We start from the raw sequence: 17,957 nt of genomic DNA, 5'->3' as shown, positions 1-17,957 counted from the left end.
AATCATCAATGAATGAAATAATATCGAATTCATTGTGTCTTATGGAATTTCGAATGTACATTTCTACCTGACATTATGTATCTTTCCCAGACACCCTCAGTTTCTTTACATTATCACGGACCAGGAAGAGAATATGTTCCTTTAAAGACAGAAAAAAACACATGAGCATAGTTATTTGCATGGTTTTGATCCTACTGATGAGCAAAAAGTTTATCGATTAAAATATAAAAGTGTATGTTGCTGTTTACGTTTGAAAATAGTGGAACTTTCTAAACTGCTTGTGAACTAATTCTCAACCAACAACCAGAGTGTTTTTGATACTGGACTCCATCATTTAAAATTTGAATTCAAACTACAGTTTGGGAGATCCCTGGCAATCTGAAATGCCATAGAAGAAACCTGACATGTCACAGTTGTTCTAGAATGCCTTTCCATTCTAAAACATAACAAGCCAAGACATTGCAGTGCATTGGAAGAGGGGTTGCTCTCTAGAGGCTAAACACACATACTGCAATACCAGCCAGCCATGGACTGCAATCCCAGTTGGTATGGCCAAAGACTAATTGATGTCTGCCAGTGTGGTTGGGTACCTTTCTTCATAGTGGTTTGCTGTTGTAAAAGACTTGAACTGTTGAAAAATTGATCTTAAGGAAAACACTTTTATGAAAATAGAATTGAGATACTTTTCCTCTTGCATTCATGAGAACAAGAATGGACTGACTACATAATATGACCAAGCAGGACAGTGTAGGAATGGACTATTAAGAAAAGCTCTCAGAGAATCAGACCAACAAGACTAAAAACGAGCTGTCTGAGGCAACTCTGAACTGCACTCAACATGGACTTCTGTAGCGTACATTTGTTTATGTGCGATTGCCATTCCTCTTTGGAATGGTTATGGTCAAATGTCTGCAAGGTCTGTATGTTTTTATGTGATGGACCGTATAGTCCCACAGGCCTACTCCATAGGTTTGCTGACCGTGTTGGTCTCTTTGTCACTCATGGCCCTGCTGTCAGCAATCAGCAGAAACACACAAAAACACACGCACGACACAGGAATATATGCTAATGTCGTTCCGTGAACTCACACCTAGGCATGTGCACACACACACACACTCACACTCACACTCACAGCCCTGGGCAATGTGCTGACCTCAGTAAGCTGCTCCTACATGCTCATTGTTAGGCGGAGAGAGTAGAGGAGGTGGTGGCTTCTGTTAGCTGGTTAGCATTGTGGAGCCCTTGTCTCTCAGGCCTGTTTTGTTCAGTCTCCGCTTGTTTGCTTTAGCAATACAATGACTGAAGGGAGAGCTGTAGAAATGTAGTACAGAACGTATATGGCCTAGGGCCTCTCTCCCCTTTGACTATATTTCAAAAGATGTATCTGGTTGGGTTATTTATAGTACATGAAGAATATATCTAGATGTATTATTATTCTTCAGTCATTGTAAAGAATAAATAATGAAGAAGAATACAAAGTAAAAAGGGTTTGTTTTTGTGCATGGAACATCCAATGCAGTTGCACTGTATCCTTACCTGTGAGAAAATGAAATCATTGTGACTACTTTCTCATTACTAAAATCCTTTCTATCTATCCAATTTGTATCTCTCATTCTCTTTCCATATTGTTAAAACCTTACTTTCTGTCCCTTGTTAAACACTTTATTGATATCCGAGTGATACTGTCCATCACACATAATCAGCCAAAGCCAAAGCAGTGTCAGTGGTGTGCCAGTCAATTTAAATCTATCCAAACCATGCTCTGGGCAGTTCCAATTCCCTCCATTGCCCTGTCGCCCCATATCCTGCTGGTCTCAGTCACAATCAGTGATGTCATTTAAAACTGGGTGCTGTCATTCACAAATGATTGCAATGAAGACAAGTTTTCATTCCCATCAAGCTTGCCCCAATACAACTAAGAAAAGGCATGAAGTAAATCATACTCTTGATTAGGGGTATATTGTGAATCCTGACATGACAGTATACAGTATGCATGGGCATACATTATGTACCTGGCATATAGAATGCACCCCTCGTTGTGTGAGTCTGTGAGTGTGTGTGTGTGAAGTGCAGCATAGACACCTACTCTCTTTGTGTATGTATGTGTGTGTAATCCCAAAAACAATGGCCAGAGAAAAGCAAAGTGCTGACACCACCTTGGGCGTGCCTCTCTCATGGCCCCTGTTCCCCGAGGGGGTATATATATATCCCCACACACACTAGGCTGGCAGACCGCTCAGTGGAACTCCCGAGACACACAAAGCTCACCATTTTAGGTAGGTCTCATTGGCCTTTGCACAAAATTGAGGGGAAACTGTCAAGTTTTTAGAGGAGCCATTACAGCACAGAGCAGTTACAGTGTGTAGTAGGATTTGTATGGCTCCTTCTGGGTCAGATACTGGACCCTTAATGGCCTTAGACCTCAAAATCCAGATGACTTTAACTTGCGTACATAAAAAAACAACATCAAAAAGGGCAGATCTCTGTTTACCTTATCTGTTTAACACGTCTCTTTGTGCTTGAACAAAAGTAATATCCACGATACATGGGAGAAAATGATTGCTACTAAGAAAAACATGACTGGATACAGTTTTTAAATATATGTGCAAATGATTATCTATGTGCTAATGTTTGTTTTGCCTGAGAATGTCACAGTTTGTGTTTTATTTAAATCCTAACAACTCCTCTCTCCCTCTCTCCAGGGCAGTGCTGAAATATAGAAAAAGATGGCTCAGACCAACCCCATGAACCCCATGAACCCCATGAACCCCATGCCCATGGGACCATGGAAGGTGAGCCTACACAAGAAACTGTACACATTGTATCAGCCATACTTACTGTCATTAAGCGTTACAGTCTTAGTATTGGTTACTATGCAATTCTCTTACACCACCACAATATATTTGGCTAGAACTATGACTGCAGTTCTTCTAATAAATGAATAATCCCAGCCAAGAAAATACATCTACTCGCAAACCCTTACATTAACCAGCAAAGCCCTACACCCCAACACTTACAAAAAAAACCTTGACCAGCTGAGACACAAGTATAGGGTGGGTGGAGTTTGCCTTGAAAATGCTTTCATTTCAAGACATTTACTCAAGGAATTACACCTGCAAGAAACATGTATGACGGTTCCATATGTGTGTATGTATGTGTGTGTGTGTGTGTAGATCACCGTGTACGACCAGGAGTGGTTCCAGGGAAAGCGTGTGGAGTTCACCGCCTGCTGCCAGAACATCATGGAGTGTGGCATGGAGAACATCCGCTCCCTGAAGGTCGAGTGTGGAGCGTAAGTTTCTTAAAACTCAAAATCTTTTACTGCACAGAGTTCTGAGAACTCTTTGTTTTTTGTCTTTGTATTTGTTCTCTCGAGACATACAAAACACTTAACCGTTAAGTCTGATGTGTGTCTTCGTATCTCTGTAGCTGGGTTGGCTATGAGCACTCCAGTTTCTGCGGACAGCAGTTCATCCTGGAGAAGGGTGACTACCCCTGTTTCGAGGCCTACATGGGCAGCAACTCTTACCGTATCGAGAGGATGATCTCCTTCAGGCCCATCTGCTCAGCTGTAAGTCTATTCCAAGCCGAGCACATTATCATTATGACAATTTCGAAAATACAATTTTACTACAAACTTGCGTCTATTAATAATAATGCATTGCATTCATGCAAGATATAATGCATACCATCTCTTGAAGGGTCTCTGAGGATTTGGGGGCATTTAAGGACTTTACCTGAACTGTTCCTGCTCTTTTGTACCCAGAGCCACAAGGAGTCCCGTATGACCATCTACGAGCAGGAGAACATGATGGGTCGTCAGTTTGAGCTGTGCGATGACTACCCCTCCCTGCAGGCCATGGGATGGATGCACAACGAGGTGGGATCCATGCATATCCAGAGCGGAGCGTAAGTACCAATCTCTTATACTACACCGTTTTAAAACCCCTTTGACAACACAAGCAAGTCACTGCTTTATATCTGTCCTATCTGTCTGTTGATTGCTCTCTCTGTTGATTGCTCTATCCTCTCATGGACTGCAAATCTGATGGCTTTTTCCCATACTCTCTCTCTCTCTACACAGTTGGGTGTGCTACCAGTTCCCCGGTTTCCGTGGCTACCAGTACATCATGGAGTGCGACTGCCACAGTGGAGAGTACAAGTGCTACCGTGAGTTTGGATCCCACTCCCAGACTCCCCAGATCCAGTCCATCAGGAGGATTCAGCACTAAGCAGGAAACACCTTCTCCTCTCCTCCTATCCCTCTTCCTTATTCTCCTCCACCTCTATCCCTCTTCCTCCTCCCCTCTCCCCTGCCCTTCCCGGCTCCGCTGGTCCGGCTAGTCCAAGCAGGATCTTAGGCCGGGCTTCAGGTGCTTACCGGCGTCACGTGTTCACAGCACTTTTTAAAAAACCCATCTCTAAAAAGAAAGGAAGAACGAATTCAAGAAAGACAGAACATGGGGATGACAGAACTGAGAGAAAGAGTAGTAACGTGTACGTGAATCCACGACTCCAGAGGCTGGCTGCGGAACGGCGAAACACCTCGGGCTTTTGCTCCTTTTCATCCAAACCATCGGCATCATCATTGTCTTCTTCATCATCACCACCATCACCACCACCATCACCACCACCATCACCACCACCATCATCATCAGTGTTGCTGTTACTGTGGTTTTCATGATCACCATTGTTTAAGACTGATGAATAAAGAAAATGAGCAAAGAAGGAGTGAGAATAGCTACACATTGAATGGCATCTAACACCTGTGTCCTACCCTACCAACTAGTGTATCACGCTTGGTTGTCATCCTGCTGGTCAGAATATATATATTTAAACGTATGACCAGCTTTACAAAAAAACACAATTAGGCCTACTTGAGTCAAATGGCTCAAATAAAATCCCACTGTAATAGTTCACTAAAAAGTTGCTCCAAATAAATGACCGATAAACCTGGGCCACAGAAAAGGTTTAGGGCCTATCGCACCATGTGGTACCGCCAGCTAGCAGGGATAGTGGTTGCCTGTTGATTCCAAGTAGACCTATAGTATCAAACCCTGTAGTAGGCCTACCTGAACAGGGTAAGAAAGTGATTCAGATTGACCATGTATTACCCCCTACCCCAATGCTGCTTGATTATCCGTTAAATATCTTCGATCACAAATTGGAGAGAATTATTTTTGAGAGCATTTGTTAACTTTAATATAAGGTTACACCGTAAGAAATTATTGTGTGATCCACAAGACATTGCCAACCTGAGCAAACTACAAGAAAGAAATTGAGTGAAACGTTACAAAAGCTTATCCGTCAGAACATTGGCAAGGCCACGTATTGGATAGCCAAGGGATGGGATGTCAACGAGAGTGGACCCTTAAAACTATGAGGAAACAAGAAAAACGAAGGAAAAGTTGCATAAAATGAAGTCCAAGAAATACTGGTTGATAATAATTATAGCCTAACTTTTTTAAGTAGTCTGAGTAAACAAGATGCAAATTAATCTCGCATATCAAACTTTTAGGCCTATACATGGAAGAGCGATCTCAAACTTCTAATCGAGATTAGACTTTTAGGGTTCACGTCTCGGCACAAGACACGAGAGGCCGCTGTTCAACCGAGGAAAACTTAATGCTGACTGTCACTTTGACGCGTTACACGGAAGTTTCATTTCATCAACAAATATGGCCACCGACAGCAACTACTGGGAAGGTAAACTGATATGTAGCCTAAATATCGACATTTCTAGTTTGGTGTTAGTAGGCTAAATTAGAAAACGTATGTATAGCTTAAAGTATCTAGTATCCTACAGTTAAACCGTTTATCCGATAGCCTACAGCTTTTGATTCGCTACATTGACAGTCGGCTTTCTGAGTCCACCATACAGTACCTACACAGCGCACATGCAGTGCGAACAAGTTAAAATCGTATTTTTTCCCTATTGTATTTATGCAGTCACTTAGTGATTAGCCTTACTTATGCTGTAACTTTGGTAATTTATAGCCAGCATTAGCTACAACGGAGAGATTACAGAATGTGTAAGGTAAAACTGTTACCTGTTGGCATGAGTCTATGTAATGCTTTATGTGTAGACCTGCGAAAGCAGGCCAGGCAGCTGGAGAACGAGCTGGACCTTAAGATAGTATCCTTCAGTAAGCTTTGTACCAGCTACACTACATCCCGTGATCCTCGCCATGGAGTTACCAGGTAGCGCATACATACGAGGTTAATCATTAAAACGTCACCTACCAACAATTTCTCATGTGGCACTTGGTGTCTCAATTCTTATCCATGCCAGCTCATTTCCACCTCTCTGTTATTTTCTTTCCCTCCCTCCATCCCTGACAGGTTAGACTCGTTACCCCTGTTGGCGGGTTCTCAGAATGGCACAGGCTTACTGGACACCGTGACTACAGAACTGGAGCAGCTGTTGGCCAGGGTGAGGCTACATAGCCCAATTCCTCTTGGGCTGTACCATACCTGTATCAACACACTTCCTGCTGTTATATAGGTGCTCATAAATGTTTATATAAGGCCTGTATGACCTTTGTCCTGGGAGTTTGATGATGATAACGATGCAGTTCACATAAATGACACCCTTGTCTGTCATGGCGGTTGTCAGGAGCTGTCCAGACGAGGGTTGTAGCCTGGTTGGGATCTGACCCATTTTCTGTGTTTCTCTTAGCTGACAGGTGTGAATGACATGATGTCAGAATACACTAGTACACCAGGAACCTCGTCACACAACACTGCCCAGATGCACACTTTGCAGAGACACAGAGACATCCTACTGGTTAGTATTCTGTACTGCTTTGTATATCCACGTCTGTTCCCTGTTGCACTTCCCATCTGCTCTTCTTTATGTCTCTCAACTTTCCTTCCTTGGTGACTGTACATTTTCAATAGAATGGGTTTAGTTTGAATAAGAGTAAGTGAAAGAAATCGCTGTGTTGGTGTCACTGTGGGTTAGCTGTTAGTTTTGACTGCCCAAAGATGCCCCATTAAAGATATCTTTAAAGTCAGAAGTCCTTAGTGACTGTTAATCTGTAGCACTACCTCGTCCCTGCGCTGCAGGACTACACCCATGAATTCCACAAAACAAGAGGAAGCTTTCTTAGCCTGAGAGAGCGAGAGGACTTGCTGGGGTCTGTCCACAGAGACATAGAGTAAGTACCATAGTCATGCAATCCATCTTCTCTATTCCTGATACTATATGACTTCACCATACATCGATCTGAGGAAATTGCTTCTTCCTCACCTACCGCTAGGGGGCACTATCTTTTCCCGGATCTATTTCCGTATCGTCTCAGATTTATTCACGCTCCTCCCTTTCTCTCTTCATCATCCCCTACTCCACTCCGCCCTTTTTTCTTTTTCTCTCCACTTGTTTTCATCCCCTTATCTCTGGGGATTCCTGTGTTAAGTGCCCCCTTTTCCAGTAAATCAGACCACAAGGCTTTTAGGCAGAGATGCCTCAGAGTTACTACCTTATCTTGACCCACTCCTCGGAAGCAAAACAGAGCAATGGGAGAGAGGGAGAAAGGCAGCCAGAGACCAGAGAACAGGGATGCAGGATGGGCTGGAGAGAAGCAGAGAGTATAGTCTAGGGAGAAATTGCCGTGCATTGGAATAGATTAGAGAGGGTTTTGGAAAGGGAAGGATGAATTGATATACGTAGTTGTGGTGAGTGGATGGAGCAGAAGTGTCTAGTGTGAACAGTAATGGGTAATAGAAGTGGAAGAGATGTAAACCTGAGATTTTAAGAGGCTTAATGCAGAATATCTGATAGTCGGTGTCAGTTTATTGTGAAAGAAGAAGGCAGCATCGAGCAGAGGGAAATAGTGTGTGTGAAAGAGAGAAAGAGAAATAAAGAAAAGGTTTTGGGCAGTTATTTTATTGGTAAATGAGCCAAACTGACACTGTAAAATACTCACGATTTCTTTCCCTCCCCTTCCCTGTCTGTCTTTCAGGTCATATAAGAGTGGCACAGGGGTGAATAACAGAAGGAGTGAACTATTACTGAAAGAACACGAACACCTGAGGAAGTAAGGAGATGAACCAATCAGAACCAAGCTTACTAAGTGGAAACCTGCTTCAGAGTATCAACGAATACCAAAACGCACAGGCCTAGTTTATTCAGGTGTACAGGCCCGTAACTTCTGCATTATCAGCCATATCTCCATCTAATTGATGTTTGGTGTTAAGATTAGTTGGAAGTTTGTGTATGGTTTAGGAGCAGTATTTTGTCGGGGGCTAAAGTGTGATCAGAACAAGGGTTGGCTCCAGGTCAATTACAACAGTGACATCTGATGGCTGTTGTGAGACTACAAAATGGCAGCTTACATATAACCGTGGTTTCTTAATAGTATTTCTCATTAGGGGTTGTGTAGTACTGCAAGTGATTAATCATACACATAAATAAGAAAAAGAGAAGGCACAACAATTCAACCAATTTTACGGGTCGTTTTTTCCTCGCCTTCCTTGTGTGACAGGTAGAATAACAACGTATCTCAACACAGTGTGTGTGGCTAAATAGACAGACTCACTCATATCCACCCATTGCTCTTTGTCTGGAAATGAGTCTAGCAAAGCAAAGCTTGAGGGCTATGGAGATACAAAAGGGTGGATAAGTCGAGGGGGCAGGACAGGACATTTTAAAAGCAAAGGGGGAAAAAAAGAGAAAGAAGGCAAAATGGAGAGGAAATGAATTGTTGATGGATATAGAGAAGGATGGATGGAGGGAGGAGAGTGGAGCAAGCACTGTTGCCGTATTGATTTCTGGTCTCCCTGCTGTTGTGAGAGGCTGAATCCAGGCGGTGGACTGAAGGCCTGGTCTCTTGTGTGTCAGTCATTAGTCCTAATGGCTAATGGCAACTGTAGCAATGTAGCAACTGTTCCTTCGTAGTTGGATGGATGAGTTATCTCTTGCATTAGAAGCTGTTGAGTGGTTAACATGTTTTGAGACTCAGTAGAGAGAGAGGGTACAATACAGAACTGTTTCCTGTTTCCTAGATTTCAGGATGATGAAGGCTTCAAACCATTGGTGAGCGTGTGTCCATTTGCTCAAGAGTGTGTGTGTGTGTGTGTGTGTCATTAGATCATGATTAACTTGTTGGCAAGGGTTGAGTGTTCCCTTGGGGCTTCTGTTGGCCCTGTCTGCATAAGCATTGCCATCATGGACACCCATCCCAATGATCGCTTCCAGTAGCTTCTGTGCTAGAGGAGACCGTGGCTAGTGATGTCATTTCAGGGGAGACATTAAGGTGTTCACGAGTGGCTGTGGAGCCCACTAAAATATCTTACAGTAAAATGTCCTTTTTCTTCTCACAATGATTTCCTCTTCACAGCTCGGACAGACGGATTGATGACACGATAAGGTAAGATTTTCTTTCTCATCATCTCAATATGTCATAATATTTCAATAATATATCTTTTTTTTTTTTCTTTTTTTACAATTACACCTCTTGATATTCACACACATCGAGTGTCTTTTCATCAAATAACAGTGACTATTTTTCTCTTAATTCAGTATTGCCATGGCTACCAAGGAGAACATGACGCTTCAGCGAGGGATGCTGAGGTCTGTTCAAAACAGGGTCAATACTCTGTCCAGTATCCTTCCCTGTGGCTAGCCACCTTAAGTACTTTAAAAGGACTCCCACATAGGGTCTTGCATGTGTTTTGTTCATAAAACTAGAAGTGCTCAAATTTCTCTTCTCTTTTTTACATTTTACCACTATTTTATTTAGTCATGTTTCCTTTACTGGCCACCTGCCAATCAGATCGTTTCCCAGCCATAAACAACCTCATCCAGCGAATCAACTTGAGGAAGAGGAGGGACTCAATAATATTTGGTGGCGTTATTGGTGTCTGCACCTTCCTCTTGCTCCTCTACACCTTTCACTAACACCTTGGCAGACATTTTCACTGACAAACTGGCTCTCATCTACTCTGCGCTGAGGGAATTGATCGCAATTGAAAACATTCTTGTCAAATGTATGTATTTATATTTTTATCTGATATGTTTGTTTTATAATATATTATGTATGGATTAAATGAAGTTTTTGGAGATTTACTTGTGTTTTTGGGTTACTATAAAATACAAAAAGCTGACTCTTGGCAGGCATAACTGGAAATTGGGATAAATAGTTGCCCCTAAAAGGTGTGAGAGGAGTCCATTCCTTGGCAGGATAAGGTGAGAAGCTTCACGTGGTGTACACTTATATGTTCCATGCTTGTTAAAATTTATTTGACGTGCAAAAATATGGCACAGACAATCCATGATAGAAATTTACAAACGACAACATCAGAGTGCCAAGAACAATGCATACAGATAAATGACATAGGTAAACATTCTCCTTACATATTTTTCATTATATATTCTAAACTGATACAGGATGGAGGTAATGACATAAGGAAGTTGAACACTTTGGTCCATAATGAAAAATCTCCAATTCTGTTCACCAGTTGACTTCAACTGGACCACTTTGTAAACCATTATGACAAGAAACTGTAAACCAACAGGCACTGGGTGGATTTATAAGGCAGGGTTGTCACAAACCATCACTAATCTCAACAGGAACCCATTCTCAGGATTTACCCTCCTAAATTACACTCTTACTCTCAGTCCAGGGGAAAAGAGAGAGATAACATAACAATCTCTCTTTCTCTTTGGTTCATCAGCCAGGGCGGAGAGAGGAATTTTGGGCCCCATTAAAAAAGATATAAAACATTTGATAATTTCTATTAGTTTTTCAACAAAAAAATAAAAATATAATCGTCCTAACTTTTCCCCCCAATACGGCGCCCCTGTTCATCAGGATTCTTGCAGCTTTCAAATTCAGGTCAAAATATTTTAAGCTAGTCTTGATTGTATACTGTTCTTTTTCTATTTTGAAGCATGTTTCTCTCTGGACACAAAGTCTGATGGTAATTTCTTCAACGCATCTAATTGATGCTCATCAGTTTCACCGTAGATGTGGTAAAGATCGGAGACGACTAGGATCACACGCTTGTCTCTAAAAAAGAGAGAGAGAACATTTGTTGTTGGTTTACACCATGTTATACATTTTGAACAAATGTGTATGTTCTCCCAGCACCGGCTTTACCTGAGATCACTATGGAAGTATATATTCCCACGCCCAGAAGGATCGCGATGCAGCTACACGCTAGAGAGATACGCCCAGACTTTCTTGCACTCTCAACATCCCCAGTCTGAAGAACAGATCGAGACTAACGAGAAAGATTATGAGAAAGCGAGAAACACAGTTACACACAAGATGACGGACGACATACAGGCAGAGAGATGAAAGGTTATCTACACACGTCTCACCACACACAAACACGCACATTAACTATTATGTCTTAGATGATGAACTTACCACGTGCGCATACCACAGTGCAAGCATGTTCACCGGGATGGAAAGACAAAAGCATGATATAATTGCCAGCCAGAGGTAGCTCGGTGGTTCAGCATCTGGTGGCAACGGAGAGAGCGCTGGGCCTAAGCTGAGACGGGTGGGTGAAACGGGTGGGGCCCCAAGAGTTCCCACGGATCCTGACTTAAACGGCGACATGTGTCCAGTTAGGTCCGCATCAAGAGAACGGATACTGCCTCTCATGTTGAGGGAGAAAGAGTCGGACCGTTTGAGATTGCTTTGCCCGCTTGGTTCGTTCTTCATAATGCTCAAAAGTTTTTCCGTATCTTGGAAATCTGTGGGATGCGAAACTTCCCTCTCGCCAAGAGCGCTTTTTCCAAACGTAGCATCGGTGTTAATAGCCATAACAATTTATTGGAGCTGGTGTTCTACGTCGAGTTCCACGCCAAATGTTTCGATTGTCCAAAGTAGATTTATTTGTGTTAAAAGAGTAAGCTATCAATACCAGTTAGGGCTAGTCGCGTTAGGTGTCCTCGCGTTTGAGTGGTCATCAAAATCAACAAAATAGCTGGAAACTAAACAATTGCATTGAACCAGATACTAATGTCTCCTTTTAGCTTTCAATGTCGAATCAATACAGTACACGCCCTCTCTTCCCAACGGAACCACCTACGGTTGGAACTGAATATCTAAGCAGCATCCCAGTTAACCACACTGTCTCACATCACGAGGCGTGTAACAGCGTTGAAAATATGAGAAACAAAAACAAACCAAATACTGTCTCGCGGTGAACGCATTCCGTTAATTATAGTGACATCAGATATAGAGGACAGCTGGAGCAGTGAATTTTTCTGATGTGTTTGAGTAGGCATAATGTGTGTGCAGAGAAAGAGAGGGTGAGATGGAGAGAGAGAGTGCGCACAAGTTATAGGGCGACCAGATTCAATAAGGTGAAATACGGGACAGTAAGTCTATGACAGCAGGCCTTCGCGAACCGACCCCCACAACGCACAACAAAGTATGGTGTACTATTTTACTGTACTGCCGACTTAACATTGTGTGATAAAATACACCAATACATGAAAACATGAACAGAAAATGAAAGAATGTGCGTAATAGTACGATTCAATTACTGTTGACCCTATAATGAAATAAGATACTTTAATATTTTCTTTAATGCTAAAGTACTAGCCCAGTAGTTGTAATTGGCTTTCCTGAAATGAATGTATCCGTGATTGTGGGGTTAACCCAAGGAGATGAAGGGGTTACACCTGTAGACGTAAACCTTTCCTTGAGTGCTTATGCCATCTAGTGGGGATGTTGTACCCATTGCATCCTGACATCGAGATTTGCTGGTGAAATGTTACAGTTTCATATTTTTTACATAATAATAATGCGACTGCAGTAATTAGAACAATGATAATGTAATACAATAATGATAAAGATAAAATGAAGAGTATGGACATTTTTGTGTGCCTTCTTTTCAACACTACTCAAGGATGAAGTGAATACGAATGTAATGAACTTCATCCGGATTTTTGTTGTTGTTGTTGCTATATAATTGTTGATTGTGTATTGGCACCCTTTAGAATCTCAACGAGTTCTTCCTGGTTGAATAAAGGTTAAATAAAAATACATGTTAAAAACCACTTGTTCATCTGTTATTTACCCATCACTACTGCTACTTCTCTCTTTGCCATCTCATTTGTCTCATTCTTCCTTGTAATCAAATTCCTTCCTTGTTCAAAATATTTCCTCCTGAATGTAGAGCAGAGTTTATACTTCCATACAAACAAGCTGGACAAATATTTGGTTCACAAGGTCAACTTTATTGGAAAAGACAATACAGCTATGAAGGCAATCCAACGTCTGCAGATTAAGGTACATTAAACTTAAATGAATCATTCACATCTTAACGGTTTGACACAGCTGTTCATGGATAAATGGACCTGAATTTCAAATATGTATGTTAATAGTCACTCAGGGTTGCCAGTCAGCTGCCTGTTTAAACTGAAAATAATCAAGTGAGTCTCTCCTCTCTTTCATCCTTCTTCTTCTTCTTCCCTCTTCTTCTTCTTCTTCTTCTTCCCTCTTCTTCTTCTTCTTCTTCTTCATCCCTCTTTTGACCTCGTCCCCAGTCTGAATGAGAGCTGACCAGAGCAGTTCTTCAGCTGGCAGCTTTAGCGTGTGTACAGGAACATAAAGCTTGCCAGTGAAGAACTGCTGTGTGTCAGCCATTTGGGGCAGAGGCATGCGCTGTAGTCAGTCCTCCATTAAGGACCAGAAGAAGAGCGGTAGCATTGATCAACCATTCCATGTAGAAATGCCCGAGTTTGGACCAGAGGGTCGGCCAGTCACTTCGAGTTCTTCTTCTTCATAGATGAGGCCGGGGGATAGTCACCTGCACATAAAAACACAGAGGAGAATATCGTTTTTTATTGCTTGTCAGTTGGCTGTCACATGCCAGTGATAAGTGTGATACAGGCAGACTGTGCGAAATGAGCTGGCTCCCATAGCATAATGCAGTCGAACGACTATGCACATGGGCACCTGAGACACAACTAGGCCTGCTGTTTACAAAGTGGGCCTAGGTACTGTCGCTTTTATAAAAATAAAAAAAACAGCAGTGAAAACAATGGGTCTCAAGATGTGTCAGTGTGGCTACTGTTATACTAGATGAACATAAACTGATGTTGTCTACGGTTTCCAGGGCCACCGCCAGGAACCTGTGTCACTTATTTTGTTCTCGTTCCACAGACATCATCTCAGTGTCTGCTGTCTCGCTTCATATTTATTACAATGATCCAAATCACAGAATTGACGTCCGATAACACACATTGGGTATCTCGGTTACCATGGTTGCACAGAAAGAGAAAGGCAGTCAGTCACTGGAGTAAACTTCCTGCTCAGGGAGACAGACATCTGTGAATCCATGGGCTTTCGCTTCATAGGATGCCTGAGAGTGATAGTGACCCAAAACATGTGATAGGCGGACAGCAAGAAACTGACCAAACACAGTGCTGTAAGTCAAAGTGAAACAAATGATACTGTTGCTTCCTCTATACACCCGTGATTTGGAACCTCCAATAATGAATGTCAACGGTTTGGTCCTCCTCTCTTATCAGGAATGATCATGGTCATTGTAGTCTACAAGAATGTATTTACAGATTATTATGTCATTACTCATGAGCTTTCATGGAAACAAACTTGTTTTTCATTGAACCACCTGACTGCTTAGGCTTGTCTATTCAAGGACAGACAGACAGACAGACACACAAACACACACATAGTCAAGAGCTGGCCAAACATTATTTAACTTACTGGGATACAGGAACTTCTTCATTGTTTTTCATTTTGTTCCTTCATCTCACTAGACCAAGCCATTTTCCATCTCTTGCCCCTTCTCTCTCTCTGCCTGTCTCTCTTTCATGGTCAAATCACACTGTCCTGCATTCCTGGAATTCCGGTTGCGTATGTTAGAAATTCCATCTGGCTGCCATGGCCTCTAAAGTTTGTGACTTCCACTCCCTTCACCCCTCTCTTCAATAATCCCTCTTTGCAGCTGAAGTGGCCTCTAAATCTATAACTCTGGAAAAGGGGTTATCCTTTTCAATATGCATATATCCTCAAACTTGTCCCTAATTCCCGTACTGTCTACTTATCTCTTTTTCTCTATCTCTCTCTCTCCCTCTCTCTCTCGTTCTAGTATTGAGGGAATGGAAAGACTGGGCATGCCACAGGATAAGCAATTGGAGGACCTTGAGACTTGCCCTTGACTCATGCATCCCCAACATAAAATATAATGCAATATAAGTTAGCAATCAAATACATGCTGAATCATTGCCTGGTTAAGGAGATGGGGCTACTGACGTACTACGGTTGATAGCAAGAGCAGCAGGGAGAAAAGAACGATGATGAGAGAGTGAGTAATGAGAAAAGGGAAGGCCTGAGAGGGGGAAGAGATGTGGGGGGAGGGGAGGGGGGGAGAGAAAGCAGAAGAGAAAGAGCAATGGAAGAAGATGAGAGAATATGACTGAAAAACAGGGCCAAGAAGAAAATAAGATGGAGAGAGGGAGAGGTCAAGGTGTCTGCATGGACCTCAGATGCTGGAAGGACACACCCAGGGGTGGTTACAGGGCTCAGCTGGAACAGGGAATGATTGCATTTAGAACCATCATTCATTTTTGGCAACACACATCGATTGCGGTATACACCGCATGCACATGCATATGCATATGCCCTATTCTACTCTATTCCTTTTGAACAATAGTACATTAGTGCTTTATTCAGATTAAGTTGCTGAAATCCTTTTTTTCTTCTCTCTGGTGCATTCCTTTACTGCAGGGTGTGGCCCTGTCGAGAATGTGCTTGCTGACCCTAGATTGTAGACTGATCATTCCTATCTGGGCACAGAGACAAGGAGGTGGCTTCTATAAGGTCTAGTCAACTCCAGTCAATAATAGCCATTCAGAAACAGCAGACACTGCAGCACCATTTTAGAGGATTTTCTAGTCTCCACACCAGATTCGAAATCTTGATAACATTTTAGATATACAATATAGAGTCAGTCCCTTGCTGCTGTAGATACAGAAGGTATTCTTTCTCTGTAGAATTTGAATAGGACTGGACATAAAACGAGTAAAACAAGGTTTGATGCCCTAGGTTTGCGCTATATAGTTTGAGACACATTTCTGGAGTTGTGCGAATAAACAGGTCCGGTTGACCCCGCCCTCCTTTCCCTCCGGCTCTTATACGCGCAACAGGAATGAAGGGTGTTTCCCAGTTGTGCAAGTCGCCACTTCAGTTGTACAAATATGGGCATTCATATTGCAGTAGTTGATACATTATGTCAGTGACGGGAACATTTAATGCAACTGTCTTCGCGGAAAAGTTACATTTTTTACGCACCCCATTTCATGGTCCACATGGACGTGGGCTATACTGCGCACGCCCCCTCGCAAAGGGACACAGGCTTCTATTTAGCGCACTAGGCCTACTGCTGCCGTGTAAACTCCAGATGTAGGCTACTAGGGTTATATAAGACCATTGCAACGATAACTGATAGTCATTTTCACAGTCTCTCGTAAGACTACGCTGCCTAGAATGCTAGGCAGGCTCTAACGTTAAAGAATATGTGGCAATTTAGGCATACGTTTGCACTGTAGCAGACTTTTTACCCCAGAGTAGGACGCGTCCCCGGCGCACCCCTAATCTTGACGATTTTCTGGCAAAAGCCTACAGGCCAATCTTCAATTGATCGGTTATAGGCTAGCCTACATGTTGCTTTATATTTGGGTGAATCTAGGTTAGGTTACTGCAAGTAGGCTATGAGGCTACGGCTACATTTAGAAAAGCGGTGATATACACAATAATTTTGTTGAACCAAGTTTATAAAATTACCTTCTGACCAGTAGCCGCAAGTCGGCGAATACGACGGATTTCACACCTGAAGAAAAAATGTTTAAGTTTCTAGAAAGTAGGTCATAAAGTATGCTCAAAGGATAATACTAACAAGAACAGAGTTAATCCATAAGGATATGCTAAACCGTGACTACCCTAACCGTGGCCCCACCTTGACCACCGAGCTAAAACCTATTCGGTCATAACATGTCCTCGCCTATACATTCCAGCGACAAGGCATTACATAATAATGAACCAATTCATTTCTAGCAAACATACAACAGTATAATCGATGAAAACAAGCTTACTTTTTGTTGTATGGAGAGTAGAGAATTCTGTAGACCTCCTCTCGGAACTCTGGTCCCGATCACACGCCCGGCTTCTTGCTCCGATCAGCTGGCAGCGCAGTGACGCAGTCTGTCACAGCGGACCAATGAGAATGGCTAGTCAAAATACAGTTCTGACGTGGGACGTACACTACCCGTGGAATATGAATGTCTTGCACTTTAACCAATGTCAAACTCCGACATGCCATTTTAGGCGGGTTGAAAATATGCTTTAAATCTGCAAAATGACATTTGCGATTTAAGAAAATCTGTTCATTTAGAATTTCAGGTATTCGAACAAATCAACCCATGAGACAAGCAGGTCCAATAAAACTTTGGTTTAGGAGTGTTATTAGCCTCTGTAGATGTCAGGAGTTCAATATGAACGCGTGTGCTTTTCCTCATTGTGATTATGTAGTTAGGGAGGGCCATGTCATTAAACTCTCTCTCTCCCTCTCTCCTTCACTAGGACATTTTTGTCTATATACTTACTCTATTACTCTATTATCCAAACAGATTGTTTCCAGATGTAGGTCAACCTGCCCTTATCCTGCTTCCCACTTTGTGCGTCAGCAGGAGTGTGTGTGTGTGTTTGTGTGTGTGTGTGTGTTTGTAACCGTTGTACATCGAACAGTCAAAGGATTCCAGTCTTTTGACAGAGATGACAAGGCATTTTTTGATAGAAACAATAATGGGGCCTGTGGCTTTAAGTCTGAATCACGTCATGAGAGCCAGTGCTGTCTCTTCTCTGTCACCTGATGGTGGAAGCTCTGTGACCCTTCACTTGACAGCGTCAGCTGTCTGTCTGTGCCATTCCCTGGATACTGTGGGTCCATCAAACAAACATTAGGCCAAGGCA

General features: G+C 42.5%; 3 protein-coding genes and 1 long non-coding RNA gene across 5 annotated transcripts; 2 read left to right on the top strand and 2 right to left on the bottom strand.

Moving 5' to 3' along the window:
* The first annotated feature begins 2,226 nt into the window (after positions 1 to 2,226).
* On the top strand, positions 2,227 to 4,728 carry LOC124467992 (beta-crystallin A1-like). The gene is made up of 6 exons (XM_047020537.1): positions 2,227 to 2,276; positions 2,703 to 2,792; positions 3,174 to 3,292; positions 3,430 to 3,571; positions 3,767 to 3,909; positions 4,085 to 4,728. The coding sequence occupies exons 2-6, from the start codon at positions 2,727 to 2,729 to the stop codon at positions 4,230 to 4,232; spliced, it is 618 nt and encodes a 205-aa protein (XP_046876493.1). The 5' UTR covers positions 2,227 to 2,276; positions 2,703 to 2,726; the 3' UTR covers positions 4,233 to 4,728.
* A 930-nt stretch (positions 4,729 to 5,658) lies between these two features.
* On the top strand, positions 5,659 to 10,065 carry LOC124468219 (Golgi SNAP receptor complex member 1-like). Of its 2 annotated transcripts, none has more exons than XM_047020870.1 (9): positions 5,659 to 5,706; positions 6,087 to 6,201; positions 6,343 to 6,433; positions 6,680 to 6,787; positions 7,069 to 7,160; positions 7,965 to 8,039; positions 9,342 to 9,371; positions 9,524 to 9,606; positions 9,777 to 10,065. In XM_047020870.1, the coding sequence occupies exons 1-9, from the start codon at positions 5,679 to 5,681 to the stop codon at positions 9,899 to 9,901; spliced, it is 747 nt and encodes a 248-aa protein (XP_046876826.1). In that variant the 5' UTR covers positions 5,659 to 5,678; the 3' UTR covers positions 9,902 to 10,065. The 2 variants fall into 2 exon arrangements, with proteins under 2 accessions (XP_046876826.1, XP_046876825.1); XM_047020869.1 differs by having other exon boundaries at positions 7,045 to 7,160.
* Positions 10,066 to 10,156: 91 nt separating this feature from the next.
* On the bottom strand, positions 10,157 to 12,559 carry LOC124468220 (trafficking regulator of GLUT4 1-like). Its single transcript, XM_047020871.1, has 3 exons — positions 11,376 to 12,559; positions 11,103 to 11,226; positions 10,157 to 11,012 (listed from the first exon to the last, which is right to left on the bottom strand). The coding sequence occupies exons 1-3, from the start codon at positions 11,775 to 11,777 to the stop codon at positions 10,999 to 11,001; spliced, it is 540 nt and encodes a 179-aa protein (XP_046876827.1). The 5' UTR covers positions 11,778 to 12,559; the 3' UTR covers positions 10,157 to 10,998.
* Positions 12,560 to 13,180: 621 nt separating this feature from the next.
* On the bottom strand, positions 13,181 to 17,184 carry LOC124467938. Its single transcript, XR_006956127.1, has 2 exons — positions 17,081 to 17,184; positions 13,181 to 13,773 (listed from the first exon to the last, which is right to left on the bottom strand). It is a non-coding gene; the product is annotated as an uncharacterized LOC124467938 (long non-coding RNA).
* Positions 17,185 to 17,957: the final 773 nt, after the last annotated feature.

Source organism: Hypomesus transpacificus, chromosome 5 (genome assembly GCF_021917145.1).
Source record: "Hypomesus transpacificus isolate Combined female chromosome 5, fHypTra1, whole genome shotgun sequence".
NCBI lineage: Eukaryota > Metazoa > Chordata > Actinopteri > Osmeriformes > Osmeridae > Hypomesus > Hypomesus transpacificus.
The sequence above is the reverse complement of the archived record's forward strand: the minus strand, read 5'-3'. Positions and strand labels throughout refer to the sequence as shown.